Source organism: Eptatretus burgeri, chromosome 3, assembly GCF_056783735.1.
Source record: "Eptatretus burgeri isolate ZD-2024b chromosome 3, Ebu_testis_v1, whole genome shotgun sequence".
Classification (NCBI taxonomy): domain Eukaryota; kingdom Metazoa; phylum Chordata; class Myxini; order Myxiniformes; family Myxinidae; genus Eptatretus; species Eptatretus burgeri.
The window spans coordinates 6,936,343-6,949,337 of record NC_140963.1 but is presented as its reverse complement, the minus strand read 5'-3'; the positions used below and the strand labels follow the sequence as shown (position 1 = coordinate 6,949,337).

The following is a 12,995-nucleotide window of genomic DNA, read 5'->3' as shown; positions in this document are numbered from 1 at the left end:
CCCTTCAGAGTCGAGAAAGACTGTGATAGTCCCATCTACAGGCAAAGAAGGACCCAAGTTAAGTTCTGCTTTTGCCAAATCACTTGATAGAAGCTCAGCAAAACCTTCGAATCAGAGGTCTTCTTCCTTGGCTGCACCTACCTCAAGCTCTCTCCTCAAACGTAAAATTGGATCTGGTACTACGAGTCTGACCTCTTCTGCTGGCAGTAAACGCAAGTGTGATCGCCCTGCGGCTAAGTGTACTACGAGTTCTACAACTAAAAGCGCATCTTCCTCAAACACTGTGCAGGAATCTAGAGAAAAACGTGTCAACAGGATGTTCTTGTCTCCACAAACAAAACTCTATTGTTTCTTCCTTCGATATGCTAACAAGCTTTTTGAGAAGGGGAATCTTCTGCTCCAAAGAGACGAACCCTGTATTCATCTCCTGCACGGAGAATTGAATGGTCTTCTGAAAGATATCTTCGTACGGTTTTTGAAACCATCGGTGTCATCGGTTGCTCTGGTAAATGTACCCTTCTCTGACAGAAATCATCAGAAGAATGATGAGGACCTCATGATTGGGAACGATGCCAAACTGTATATAAGGGAACAAAGGAGTCTCAAGAAATCCACCTTCACTCTGAGTGAGTCAGACATCCAAGGTTTCTTCAGTGCAGTTCGCTCATATTATGTGAAAGCCTGCAATTACATCTTCAAAACCTGGCCGCTAGATGATGAATTAGCCAAGCATGCTCAGGTGCTGGATGTTAAGCTACACCAAGAAGTGGGGTTTGACTGTGTGGAGTTTTTCATCAAGAAATTCCCCTGTCTGTTCAGTGGCGGTGATAGTGACATAGACAGTCTTGAGAGTGAATTCGCTCACTACCAGGCAGACGCCTCCATAGCTACAATTGCTACTGAGACAGTGAGAGTGGATGAGCAGTGGCATCGGATTTCACAGCTCACAGATCCCTGCACTGGTGCCAAGAAGTAACCTAATTTGAGCAAAGTGATGAAGGGAATCTTGGTCATTCCTCATTCGAACGCATCATGTGAGCGGGCACTCAGTCTTGTACGGAAGAATCATACTGAATTTCGTCCCAATTTGAGTGTCAAAACCCTGGAAGCTCTCTTAATTGAAAAACTAGCTCATAACACCCCTTGCTACCAGAGAGAATACAGCAAAGACATAATCAGAAGGGCTAAAAGAGCCACACAGCTGTCACTCAGCAAAGCTGCCATGGAAAAAGCAAGCAGCAGTAGTACCAGCCAGTAAGGTAAGAAAAATATTGCTTCTTTTGTGCTTTTTGTTAATCTTTGATTGTCCCCTAACTTACTAATATTAACATACATGTAACATTAAAAAGTGCACAATTTTCCCCTTTTTTTGTTCAAAAAGTGGGAATTCTTAACATGTTAAATGCTCCAAAATAGGGCTCAGAGGGCACTAGAGAGCGTCTAGAACCCCAGAGCTTCCAGGGCCCTAAGGCGGGCCCTGGACCCCGCCGCGAGGGTCGAGCGCTCCGCGCTTGAGATGTGCGCTTCGCGCACATTATTTGGTATCGGTTGAAAATCCTCCCTAATTCTGATTTCCAAAAGTTGGCATCTCTGTAACACATAGCTTCTTCTAAAACTTTCGATTTCACAAATTTTCGATTTTCTCCCACCTCTGCAAGTTCTTGAATGTACCTTGTTCTCAGCACATCCTTCTACATCATCCCCCTTGTGCTTGTGCAGCTCATTTTTATGAGCCAAAACGAGAAAACTTTTTGGGTAACCATTTTATCCTTTCTTAAGACCATATTGTTGTGGGGGCTGGGTATCAGCAGCGAGCACGACCGCTCGAGGGAGCAGTAGAGTCGGTTACACCGAACGCACCCTTCTTTCCGATTCATAAGTTGGTCGTCTTCAGAGAGCATTTGTGGTAGTCTCCATGCACTTTGGCTGGGTATTCAAAATCCTGTCCCGTTTCATTGTAGTAGACGGTACAGTGCAAAGTAAACTATATTGGTCCGAGCTCAAATACAGCAAACAAATGTAAACAGCCCCACGGTCTACCATTGTGACAAAATAAAATTGTCCGATTAAATCTCAAGAATTTCGGAGCAGGAAGTACAGTGCACGGACAGCCCTCACAGGTACGGTGGCCGCTATGATATGAAAAAAAACGCGTTTTTAAAATACTAACCGATGCTGACGTCAGAAGACAACAAATTCAGATCTCAATGTAAACAAAGATGTTGTAAATTCTGCCTGCCCGAACCGACCCATGGGTTCACACCACTACCTTCACCACAGATGCATGTGCTCACCTGCACCCACCACTTGCTCACCCACTGACCCAGACGATCCTGATGGTGCAATTATCCCAATCGCACCTTGGCGTCCTGGTGTTGCAGACTCCCCTTGCGGACCCCTGTCTCCAGCATTGCCACCCATGTTTACCAGGTGTTCCTGGCCTACCCCCATCACCATGAGGGCCAATCATGCCATCATGACCACTCGGGCCCGGAGGTCCGCTAGGACCTGAACCACCAACAGTTCCACTGCCTCCCGCATCTGCAGGCGGTCCAGACAACCCAGTGGCTCCCTGGGCACCACCATAAAGCCCATAAGGAGCACATAAGGGCAGAGTCATTAGAATATAAAGGAAATAGAAATTTATACACAAGCACCCATACAGGTGCTGCTTAAAGGACTGGCCCCACCAGACACACACCCCCTCCCCCAAAAAAGGACCCCGTCGAGTCTTTATTGATACCCCCCACTCAGAGGGAAGGTGAGCTGGAGGTGAGAAGCTTCCTTGGACCTTCCTGCCTCGTGCAGCCCGTGATGATTCAGCTCGGTGGTACTCGAACCTGCAACTCGATGCCGCTGCAAGCACCAGGTCGGAGGGTTGCGTCGGTTGCCAATGGAACTCCCTCCACAGGCGCTCGGCACGTACAACACCTCCACACGTTCAGTATAGTCCACAAGCCACCACCTCACAGCATTCCCAAGGTTCCACTCAACACATGTTCCCCATACATTACTTGGGTCCTGCACAGTAGTAATTTGCCTTTGGCACCTCATCGCCTCTGGCAGCCAGTACCCCAAAAGGGTTAAGATGTTTCCCCTGCAATCATCCACATAGTGTACCAATAATACCTCTGGAAATTTGAAATCGCACTTTTGTCCAAACAACTAACACCTCATCTTTTAAATACCTTCACCACAACATCAGTACAAAAATACAACCCAGTTCGTTAATCTTTCAATTAACAAATTACGACTCCTTGCTTCACGAATACAAACTGGCCGACGATGTGTTCACAGTCAGTAATTACCCCCCGCAGAGCAAGGTCACAGTCTGCCTTGGGCCAAGGAGGCTCTCAAATACGAAAGTATTCGTTTTAACTTGCTGAATGATCTCTCTCAGCTGGCAATGGAAACTGCGATGGTTCGCATTATCTGAATCCATCAATATCAGAGCTGTACAATTCGCTCAATTTTTCACACTCTTTTGCATATTTGATGAGGCCAATCTGCATCATTGTTATTATATAAATTATGTAACGACTTTGACCAAATTGACAACTTAACATTCCCATGGAACATCGCAAATGTGTGCAAAGTTCGAGGCGGTCGGGTTATCCATTTTGGAGACATAAGTATCAATTAAGTATGTTTATCAAAGAGATACAAACTATGGTGAAAATTTCATGTCGATCGGACTTACCGTTCCTGAGAAAATTATTTTTAAAACGATTTCCTCTGTTCCCCTTGCAATTGTAATTATGCCCACAGCCACAGTTGCGATTCTAACTCATTCTTCATTCAAACATGTCATGGTAATTGTTTTTTAAAAATCTGCCAAATTCTCAATTATCTTTTACATGAGCCTAAAGTAAACTCGTACAGTACAATCCGGAGCCTGGTGTTGGCTCAGTGGTTGGGTTTAACTCAACCTGTCATCCTTCCCAGGTCGGTGAGATGAGTACCCGTTCCAGTGCGTGCATCGGTAGAGGGACACTGCATCATTTGCACTGCATCATTTGTTCCAACAAGATGCACCCACCCGCATTGCAATCGTCTCCCACGAGAGTGGACGCAGGGCCTCGATCTCGACTCGACACAAGAACATCCACCCGCGCACCGCACACCGGGTTTGGGGGGGGGGGGGCACTGCATCAGCGGCACAGTTATTCTCATGACCACAACACAGCAATTCGAGACACCATCACATTGACCTCAAGCTCCAATCACCAGTCTATATCTCACCTGGGAGAGCTTGCCTGAGATAACTCACCACCTGTCTCTCTCCTCGACTGGCGGTGTACTCGTTGATATCACATCCAAAAAAGAAATTTTATTTTCAGCACAAAGATTACACTCGGTGGTTTGTAGTTGTCTTTTGCAGGAACAATCGGGGCTGTAATTTGGAATTTGCTCAGGGTCCAGTATACAATGGTCTTGTCTTTATGAAAGACACCTTGGGAGCTCCAAGGTCCATTAACTGCCGCAAACGTCGATAGACAACACAACCAAGCGGGACACATCCATTCGAGGGCCCAGACACATGCTCTGCGTCGAGCCATGTTTGTAAATCGATAAGGCCAGTATGAAGAACTTTTCAAACTTACACAGTATTTGTATTTTGACCTGGCCTGATTTTAATACGAACCAGATGTTAACCACTCGTGCTTCGTGCCCCATCTCGCACACCGTATAGCCCTCCCCTCCTTCGAGGGGTTCCACACACGGCTTTGCTCATGCATTCAACCACAGATGCCTATCACAATTGATTGTAAAACCGAGCTCCTCACAATAATGATGCAACCAACCGTGTTAGAATTTCCGTGCCTCACTGGGTTTAAAAAAAAAAAAAAAACATTTCTTTTAGAAAGCATCTTCCCCTATTCAGGCAAACTTAACACAGCCTGACTCCCAAGCAAAAATCGCACACAAATCGGCAAATCTCATACTTCATAGCAAGGTGTTACTACAACCAGCACGATAACCCGCTTTTATGGTCAATTTTAATCCAATGAATTTATCCTGACAGATAGAGGCTCATATAAGGACAACAAACATGCTCCTCTGTCCGCTTCCGCACAAAAACCTTGATCGCGCCAGGCAGAGGATTAATGCTCCGTGACAAGGTCCGCAATGGCCGCGTGTTCAAAGACCACTAGTCATTTCCCCCAAAAGCATTTCTGCAGCTTGCCTAATGTCTTTGTCCTGGTTCTTGGATGTCATTGTTTCATTCACCGACGAGTGAAGACACAGCACGCCTCTGGGCACAGCATGTGCACTTCGACACAGCTAGCCCCCACCTTTTATCCTACCCCTCCTTCGCACCTTGGTCCCGCGTCTCTCCCCATCTCCACAGCCACAACAAACTGCGTACATGCGTTCGACCCACACATTAAAACGTATACAAATTAATTTTGACACATTTCGGAACTGTTTGACTCTACATTAAATTACTTTTTATTTATTTCCAACCGCGATTAAATAATTCTCAATTTAATTCGTCTTGTATGGACTCCTGGACTTAGAGATATTTCATTTTCGCACCTCCTCTCTCTCCCCATACTCCCTGTGGAGGGAGGATAGCTTTTGTCAGTAACATTTTCTCTACCTCCTCTCTCAGTAACTTATGTCATTTTAAAACTCCCGTTTATGTTCGTACTTCTCATCACAATCAAGGCTCTCCGGCACATCTGACACAAATTTTCCAGTTGACTCCTTTTCGAGTCGTTAAAAAAAAAACTCTCAAAGAGGAACACGACCCCCACCCTTGACCCGTCAGGCAAAGCGCACACATTCCTCCACTTCACCATGGGGCATCCTTCCCTCAGTGAGGCATCCTTCCCCCCCCACCTTCCATTTCCACGTATCGTTTTCACAAGCAGCCTAGCTTCATCTGCTGTTCTTTCAGCACCTTGCTTTAAATTTCCAAATATTATTACACTTTAATCTCAACTCATGTTCTTTTAATGGATGGTACACCGATTTTTGAGTTTGCTGCACTGGAACATTCCCTTCCGCCTGTATTTTCCCTGGCCACCTCCTCACCGGGGAGGCAGAAGTCGTGGCCAGCGACCTCGTACCTTCCAGGCTTGGACACAACCTCGACGGATTAACTAAACCTTCAGGTTGGTTACCTGGTATTCTTCCTTGATTGCCTCCGCTCCGTGCACTGCAGTTGCACAGGTGGGGCAAGGTGTTCTCAACTTGTTCTTTTAATCTTAACACTTACAACTTTTATTTTTTCTTTTTTTCAGCATTATTTATTTGTCATGCTTCTTGCTTACACATCTTACAAGCTTCAAGTTTGGTTCGGGCTTATTCACATATGCATATCTTAACGAATCTTATTCTAGGAATGCATATGGGTACTTTTATCTTCATTCATAGCATGATTCTAATTGATCACATGACCTAGGTCCATAATTTCCGTTACAGCTTTATTTTCCCACTTTTCCTTGATAATTATAATTTCTAGAGTATTCTTGGACTGATCAGTATTTTGCCCGGGGTATTGTCAGGCTGGGTCGGGTGTCTGTCACACCTTTCCACGAACCCTCACACTCCCTTGCACACCTTCCACGTCCTCAATCTCCCACAGAAATACCTTGTCCCTTGGAGATTTCTCAGGTTAGCCTTCCAGTGTTTTCCCTCAATCTCCCCTCCAGACCCTGTCCTGCAGAGGTTTCTCAGGTCAGCCTTCCAGCGTCTTCCCTCAACCTCTCCTCCGGACTCGAAAATCTCCCAGGGTACCCCTCTTTTGATGTGTATAAAAGCTCCCTCTTTCCGTTCTTTTAAGATATGGACAGATTACAGAGGCAGCACATCTGTATGCCCTGGTGCGAGAAAAGAGGCAGTTCTTCTTACCTTATATTTAAGCCGGCCGGCTCTTCTCCTCTTTTGTCTCACCAGAGCCAGTTCGACCCTCTCCCATCCGCTTATCCTGCCGCACTACGCCAAATGTCGAGATCAAGTTCCAAGGCTGATTGAGATTGAGCAATGTCCACTCTGATCATGGTAGAGAAGAGCTTTTAATTCACATCAAAAGAGTACATGACAGAAAGTGAGACAGAGAATACCTACAGTATCCCAGCTCAATCTAACTCCCGCTCGCAAGCAGGTTTGTTTACTATATATACACTTTGTTCTGCTCCCCTTGTGCTGTCATCTGTTTTCATGATTTTCCCAATTTCATCAGGTTTCTCTCTGAAAAGCCATCCTCAGAAATCATTTTCCTTTGAGGTAATAGAAACAGAATTTTTCTATTACCTGGCCACCATACAAGACGAATATATATATATATATATATATATATATATATATATATATATATATATATATATATATATATATATATATATATATATATATATACTGAAATGCAAAAGAAACGTACCACCTTTTAAAACTTCAAATATCAACAATAACACTGCGTGTAGTAAATGTGTGAACTTATTTGTGGACAATAGTTTCCTCACTGTCAGACAAAACGGTCACAAATGGTCACTTGAACCTTCAATGGTCACTTCATAGCACAGCTGTTGAACAGCCGTTTTGACTGTCAGTGATTAGCCAAGGGGTACGGGATGATTTTAATGAGCTGCACGTGATGTCTTGATATTGGCTTTAAAAAGGCCAGTGCAAAATGGGCATTTCAATCAACATTCCACAATTGTCAAGAGATCAACGGCAGTGTGCCTTGGGCATACTGCAAGGCGGATTGAGCTACCGTGTGATGGCACGTCGCCTTGGCTGTTCACACCAGACGATATCGGCCCTGGTGGACAGAGACACCCTCCACAACTCTGCAGATGACAGACCTCGATCAGGGAGGCCAAGAGTCACCACTGCAAGGCAGGAGAGGCAGATGGTCCTAACTCAGATGGCTTCAGACATTGAGGACTGAGTAGGACAGAATCCAGCAGCAATCCATCCAAAGACTGGTAGGCAGTATGCGCCGCCGATGCACTGCCTGTATCCAAAACAATGGTGGCCACACACGCTATTGAAAGGGGACTGACATTGCACCCTGTGCTGTTCTGTTCTGTACTGTAGAACAAACTTATGAGATGATGTATCTTGGTCAAAAACTTGACATGCCATCGATAAAATGCCAATGTTTCAATTAGCAATTGTTGGTTTGTTTTATTTTGAACTGTTACAATTTTATTACATTTCAAACAAGTGGTATGTTTCTTTTGCGTTTCAATATATATATATATATATATATATATATATATATATATATATATATATATATATATATATATATATATATATATATATATATATATATATATATATATATATATAGTTGTTGCACTGTTTTATGGTTTATGTGGACCTTTTTATTGCTATTTTTTGAGGTTTCTCATCCATTGAAGCATATTTGTGCTAATTGGCAAATTAACATCGGTTTTTATCTCATGTCACAATACAAATATGCATATTTGCAGGAAGCTGCTTTGCTTTGAAAATAACTTCGACAATTTCATTCTTAATAATATGACCTTGTTCCAATTACTCAAACATTGCTTCAAACAAAAAGAGTGGGAAAGGTGGAAAATGCCTGATGTTGATGTATGTTTGTTTTGCTTGACTTGCCTGTTTTTAATGTGCCAGATATGTGAAAGAATGGTGCATTTTGTTTTAAACCTGCAAAATTGGCAGGATGTTTTATGTATATGTATGAAACACTTTCCGAGGGAAGGAGAAGGGGTTAAGCTGAAATAACTTTATTTTGACCTCCATCTTTGATTTGGAATTGGACATGATTGTGTGTTTTTGTTTGTTTGATTTGTCGTGTTTTGTTGCATAACATCACAAGATATTGGGCATGATACTTTATTTGTTGTGCTGCAAGATATTCAACACTAAGCTTGGCAAGTGCATTCCTTGTATACATGGAGAGCACATCTGTAAGTGCGCGTCTCAGTTCCAAAAGTATGAACCTCGTGAATTGAGTCTCGTGTGTATGCAGAATACGCAGAACACTTGATTGAAAGGCAAACAAAACAAGTGATAAAAATTCATAAGGTTCTCAAAAAAGGATAAATAAAGTTTGTTCCCTTCCATTCTGCTCTAGCTCTTCCACAGGCCTCGATTATGTGTTCAAAAAAGCAAGCACTCAGATCGTGATGCCATTGCTATAGGTAAATAGTTGTACTGATTTTTGCGTTGTGATGTCGCCAGAAGACCCGTACGAGAGGGAGCGTCGCGAGAGGAGGGAGCGACGTGAACGGGAAAATGAGAACAATGTGGTTGGTGAAGAAAGAACCAAGATAAGAGAGGAGAAGGACCGTGAAAAAGAGTTGCAGGCCATTAAGGTGGACTCCTTCAGCCCTTCTGAACCTGTCAAAACTTTATATTCAATTGTGATAAATGCTGTTTTGATGTTTTTTTTTTTAATTCCCCCCCCCCCCCCTTTTGGCACATTTTCATCAAGCAATACAGATATATATATATATATATATATATATATATATATATATATATCATATCACGTAGCATACAGCATGTTTGTTCCAAGCATATCTTTGTGTTAGTCTCTTTAGAGATTTTATTTGTTTTGTTTTTTTAACATCTTTGTGATCCTCTTTTCTTGGGATGAGCAGTGGAGGAATATTGAGTTTGGATTTTTGCAGTTCTTTACTCGTGTGATTGCAGGATAGGTACCTGGGACAGCCAAAGAAGCGCCGGCGTGTAAGACGACTCAATGACCGCAAGTTTGTATTTGATTGGGACGCAGGGGAAGACACCTCTGTGGACTACAACCCACTGTATGTGGTTTGAGATCTTACCGTGTGCGTGTTTGTCAGTTTTCTTCACTGTATTTCTACAAAAGTACAAAATTTGTTCTTAATTTTCTGCTGGAAAATAGGTTGAGCCTATAGGTTGACTTGCCATTGCAGATTTATTGTAATTGGTCAATTCAATCATTTATTGGTGCAATTTCAAACAATGGATGGATTCAACAGAACTTTGATAGAAATATAGAAACCACAATAGAAAGTAAGGAAAAGCTGACATTTTAGGCTTTAAGCCTTCGTCGGAGCAATGGATGGAGTCTTGATGGGGGCAAAAGTAGGTCAAGCAGTTAGCATTTTGTGGGTCGGGAAGAGAGTGGATGGGAGCATATGACATACATACATACATACTGAACATGTATAATTGGTAATGTCATCGTTTAAAGACTGTTCCAGCATTTTATCCATGTTCCTTTTTTGGCACAAGAGATATGCAGAACACTTGATTGCAAATTTCCCCTTGAAGGTAATTGCTTCATGCAATAATCGTTCAGCAAGTGCAACTCATGCACCCGTAGGTTGTTTTTTTGTGTACATGATTGATGCTTGTAGAAGAGCTAGGACAAAATGGAAAGGAGGAAAAACCAACAGCAGAGTAGAAGTGAGAGTGAGATCTGGGGAAGGGGGGTGGGAGGACACAAGGGGGTGAACATGCTTAACACAACCTCAATGAAACATAATATGAAGAGGAAGGAGAAAGTGGGGATGAAACAGAAAAGGAACTAACCAACTGACAATTAACAAACAAAAAAAAGAACAGAGGGTGTTGGGGGGGGGGGTAGGGAGGAATGACAATAACCTGGAAGAAGGAAGTGCTTGGAAATGGGGTCATTTGGGATAGAATTGATGAGTGTGGATGGGGGATAACCTGGGGTAGTAGTGAACAGCTGTCTTGAACCCCCAGAGGGAGGAATGGGACTGAACAGACTGAGGAAGTTTGTTCCATAGGTGAGATAAATGAGAAACGAGTGGAGATGAGCCTGGATTTTGATAGTTTAACAAGAAGAGTGTTCCCGACAGACTGTGTGCTCCCTGCAGAAACCTGAGAATGACAGAGGGGCAAGACCAAAAAAGACAGAAGAATACAGAGAGGCCACGAACATGTCTGTGCTGAAAGTAACAGGCCTCGACACTCGGCTTCATTGTGGGAGATCTCAATGATTTTGAGGGCGTTCCTTTCGACGGCATCAAGAAGGGGCAAGGTGTGAGGCAGGGACACCAGGCCAAAAGCGGAGAGCAGTACTCCATCAAGTTGCAAATTAAAGCTTTGTAGGTTGTCAAAAGTTTAGATTGGCCAAGGAAAGACCTTGCATGATGAAGGATGCCCACTTGGCAGCTGGCTTTGGAGACCATCTTTAGATATGTAAAGTGTATACTGTATGTATATACAGTGTATATAGAAAGTCTACACCCCCTTTCAAAAGTTTCACCTTTTGTTGCCTTATTGCTTGGAATTAAATTGCATTAAATCATAATTTTACACATCGTAACCCACAACTTCCAAGTGAAAAACAAATTCTACAAATTTCAGAAAATTAATAAAAAAAATACAAAAGTAGAATATCTTGGTTGGATAAGTGTCCACACCCCCCCCCCCACTTAAATAGCAATTGTAAATTTAAAAAAAATTATGTTGAAGGCTTCAGTCACAGACTAAATAGTCACAGAGGCCAGGCATAAAAAAGAAGAGAGAATGTAAAGTGAGGAGTGAAAATGAGTGAGTAAGAAAAGTTTGTGAGGTTTGTTTGAAAAGTGTGTGATGTTTATTTGAAAAGTGTGTGATGTTTGTTTTCAAGAAAGAGATATTAAAGCTCGCCCGGAAGCTTTCATGTGAGTAAGACAAAGTCAGACCAGCAGTCCCGATACGGAGAGTGTAAGATGGTTCCGGGCACCACTTTAACACTCCTAATTCAGAACGGTAGTACTACCCTGAACAATTGCTGTCTGCAACCAACTACCTAAAGAAAAACAATAACTAAAATTTGCTCAGGTGTAACCAATCACCTTCAAAATCACACACCAACTTAATTGGCCTCCACCTGCATTCAAATGTAGTAGTGATTCTAATTATTTCAGAATAAAATCAGCTGTTCATGTAGGTTTCCTCTGCTGGGTAATGCATGTCACAGCAAAAACTCAACCATCAGAACCATGGAACTTTAAGAAAACCTCTGGGACAAAATTGTGGAAAGGCACAGATCAGGGGATGGATATAAAAATATTTCAAAGCCTTGAATATCCCTTGGAGCACGGTCAAGACAATCATTAAGAAGTGGAAGGTGCATGGTACCACCAAGACTTTGCCTGGATCAGGCCGTCCCTCCAAACTGGATGACCAAGCAAGAAGGAGACTGATCAGAGAGGCCACTAAGAGGTCAATGGCAACTTTGAAAGAGCTACATACCTTTATGGCAAAGACTGGTTCAAGCATGCATGTGACAACAATATCCCAAGCACTTCACCAGTCTGGCCTGTACGGTATGGTGGGAAGAAGGAAGCCATTACTCCAAAAAGCCCACCTTGAGTCCCGTTTGCGGTATGGAAAAAAAAACACTCTGGAGATTTTGAAGCCATGTGGCAAAAAGTTTTTTGGTCTGACGAAACCAGATGGAACTTTTTAGCATAAATGCAAAATGTGATGTTTGGTGCAAACCCAACACAGCACATTACCCAAAGAACACCATCCCTATTGTGAAGAATGGTGGGGGCAGCATCATGTTTGGGGATGTTTCTCATCAGCAGGGACTGGGGCACTTGTCAGGATAGAAGGGAAAATGGATGGAGCAAAATACAGAAAAATCCCAGAGGAAAACCTGCTGACCTCTGCAAGAAAGCTGAAATTGGGACGGAAATCCAACATTCAGCATGACGACAACCCGAAGCACACAACCGAAGCCACACTAGAGTGGCTGAGGAACCAAAAGATAAATTTTCTTGAGTAGCCTATTCAGAGCCCTGACCCAAATCCAACTGAAAATCTGTGGCATGACTTCAAGATTGCTGTCTATCAATGCTCCCCACACAACTTGACTGAGCTTGGACAGTTTTATACAGAGGAATTGCCAAATATTCCCAATCAAAGTGTGCAATGTTGGCGGAGACCTATCCCAACAGACTCACAGCTGTAATTGCTGTCAAATGTGCTTCCACCATGTATTAACTCAGGGGGGCGAACACTTATCCGACCAAGATATT

General features: G+C 43.1%; 1 protein-coding gene across 4 annotated transcripts in view; it reads left to right on the top strand.

Annotated features, from left to right (window-relative positions):
- The window catches only part of DDX23 (DEAD-box helicase 23), an 88,220-nt gene that overhangs the window by 49,651 nt on the left and 25,574 nt on the right, over window positions 1–12,995 (top strand). For 3 of the 4 annotated variants that reach the window (XM_085872342.1, XM_085872343.1, XM_085872344.1), the window contains exons 7-8: window positions 9,187–9,320; window positions 9,661–9,773. In XM_085872342.1, the coding sequence (XP_085728468.1) occupies window positions 9,187–9,320; window positions 9,661–9,773 (247 nt within the window). The remainder of the gene's footprint in view (window positions 1–9,186; window positions 9,321–9,660; window positions 9,774–12,995) is intronic. The other variant, XM_085872345.1, reaches the window with a different exon arrangement.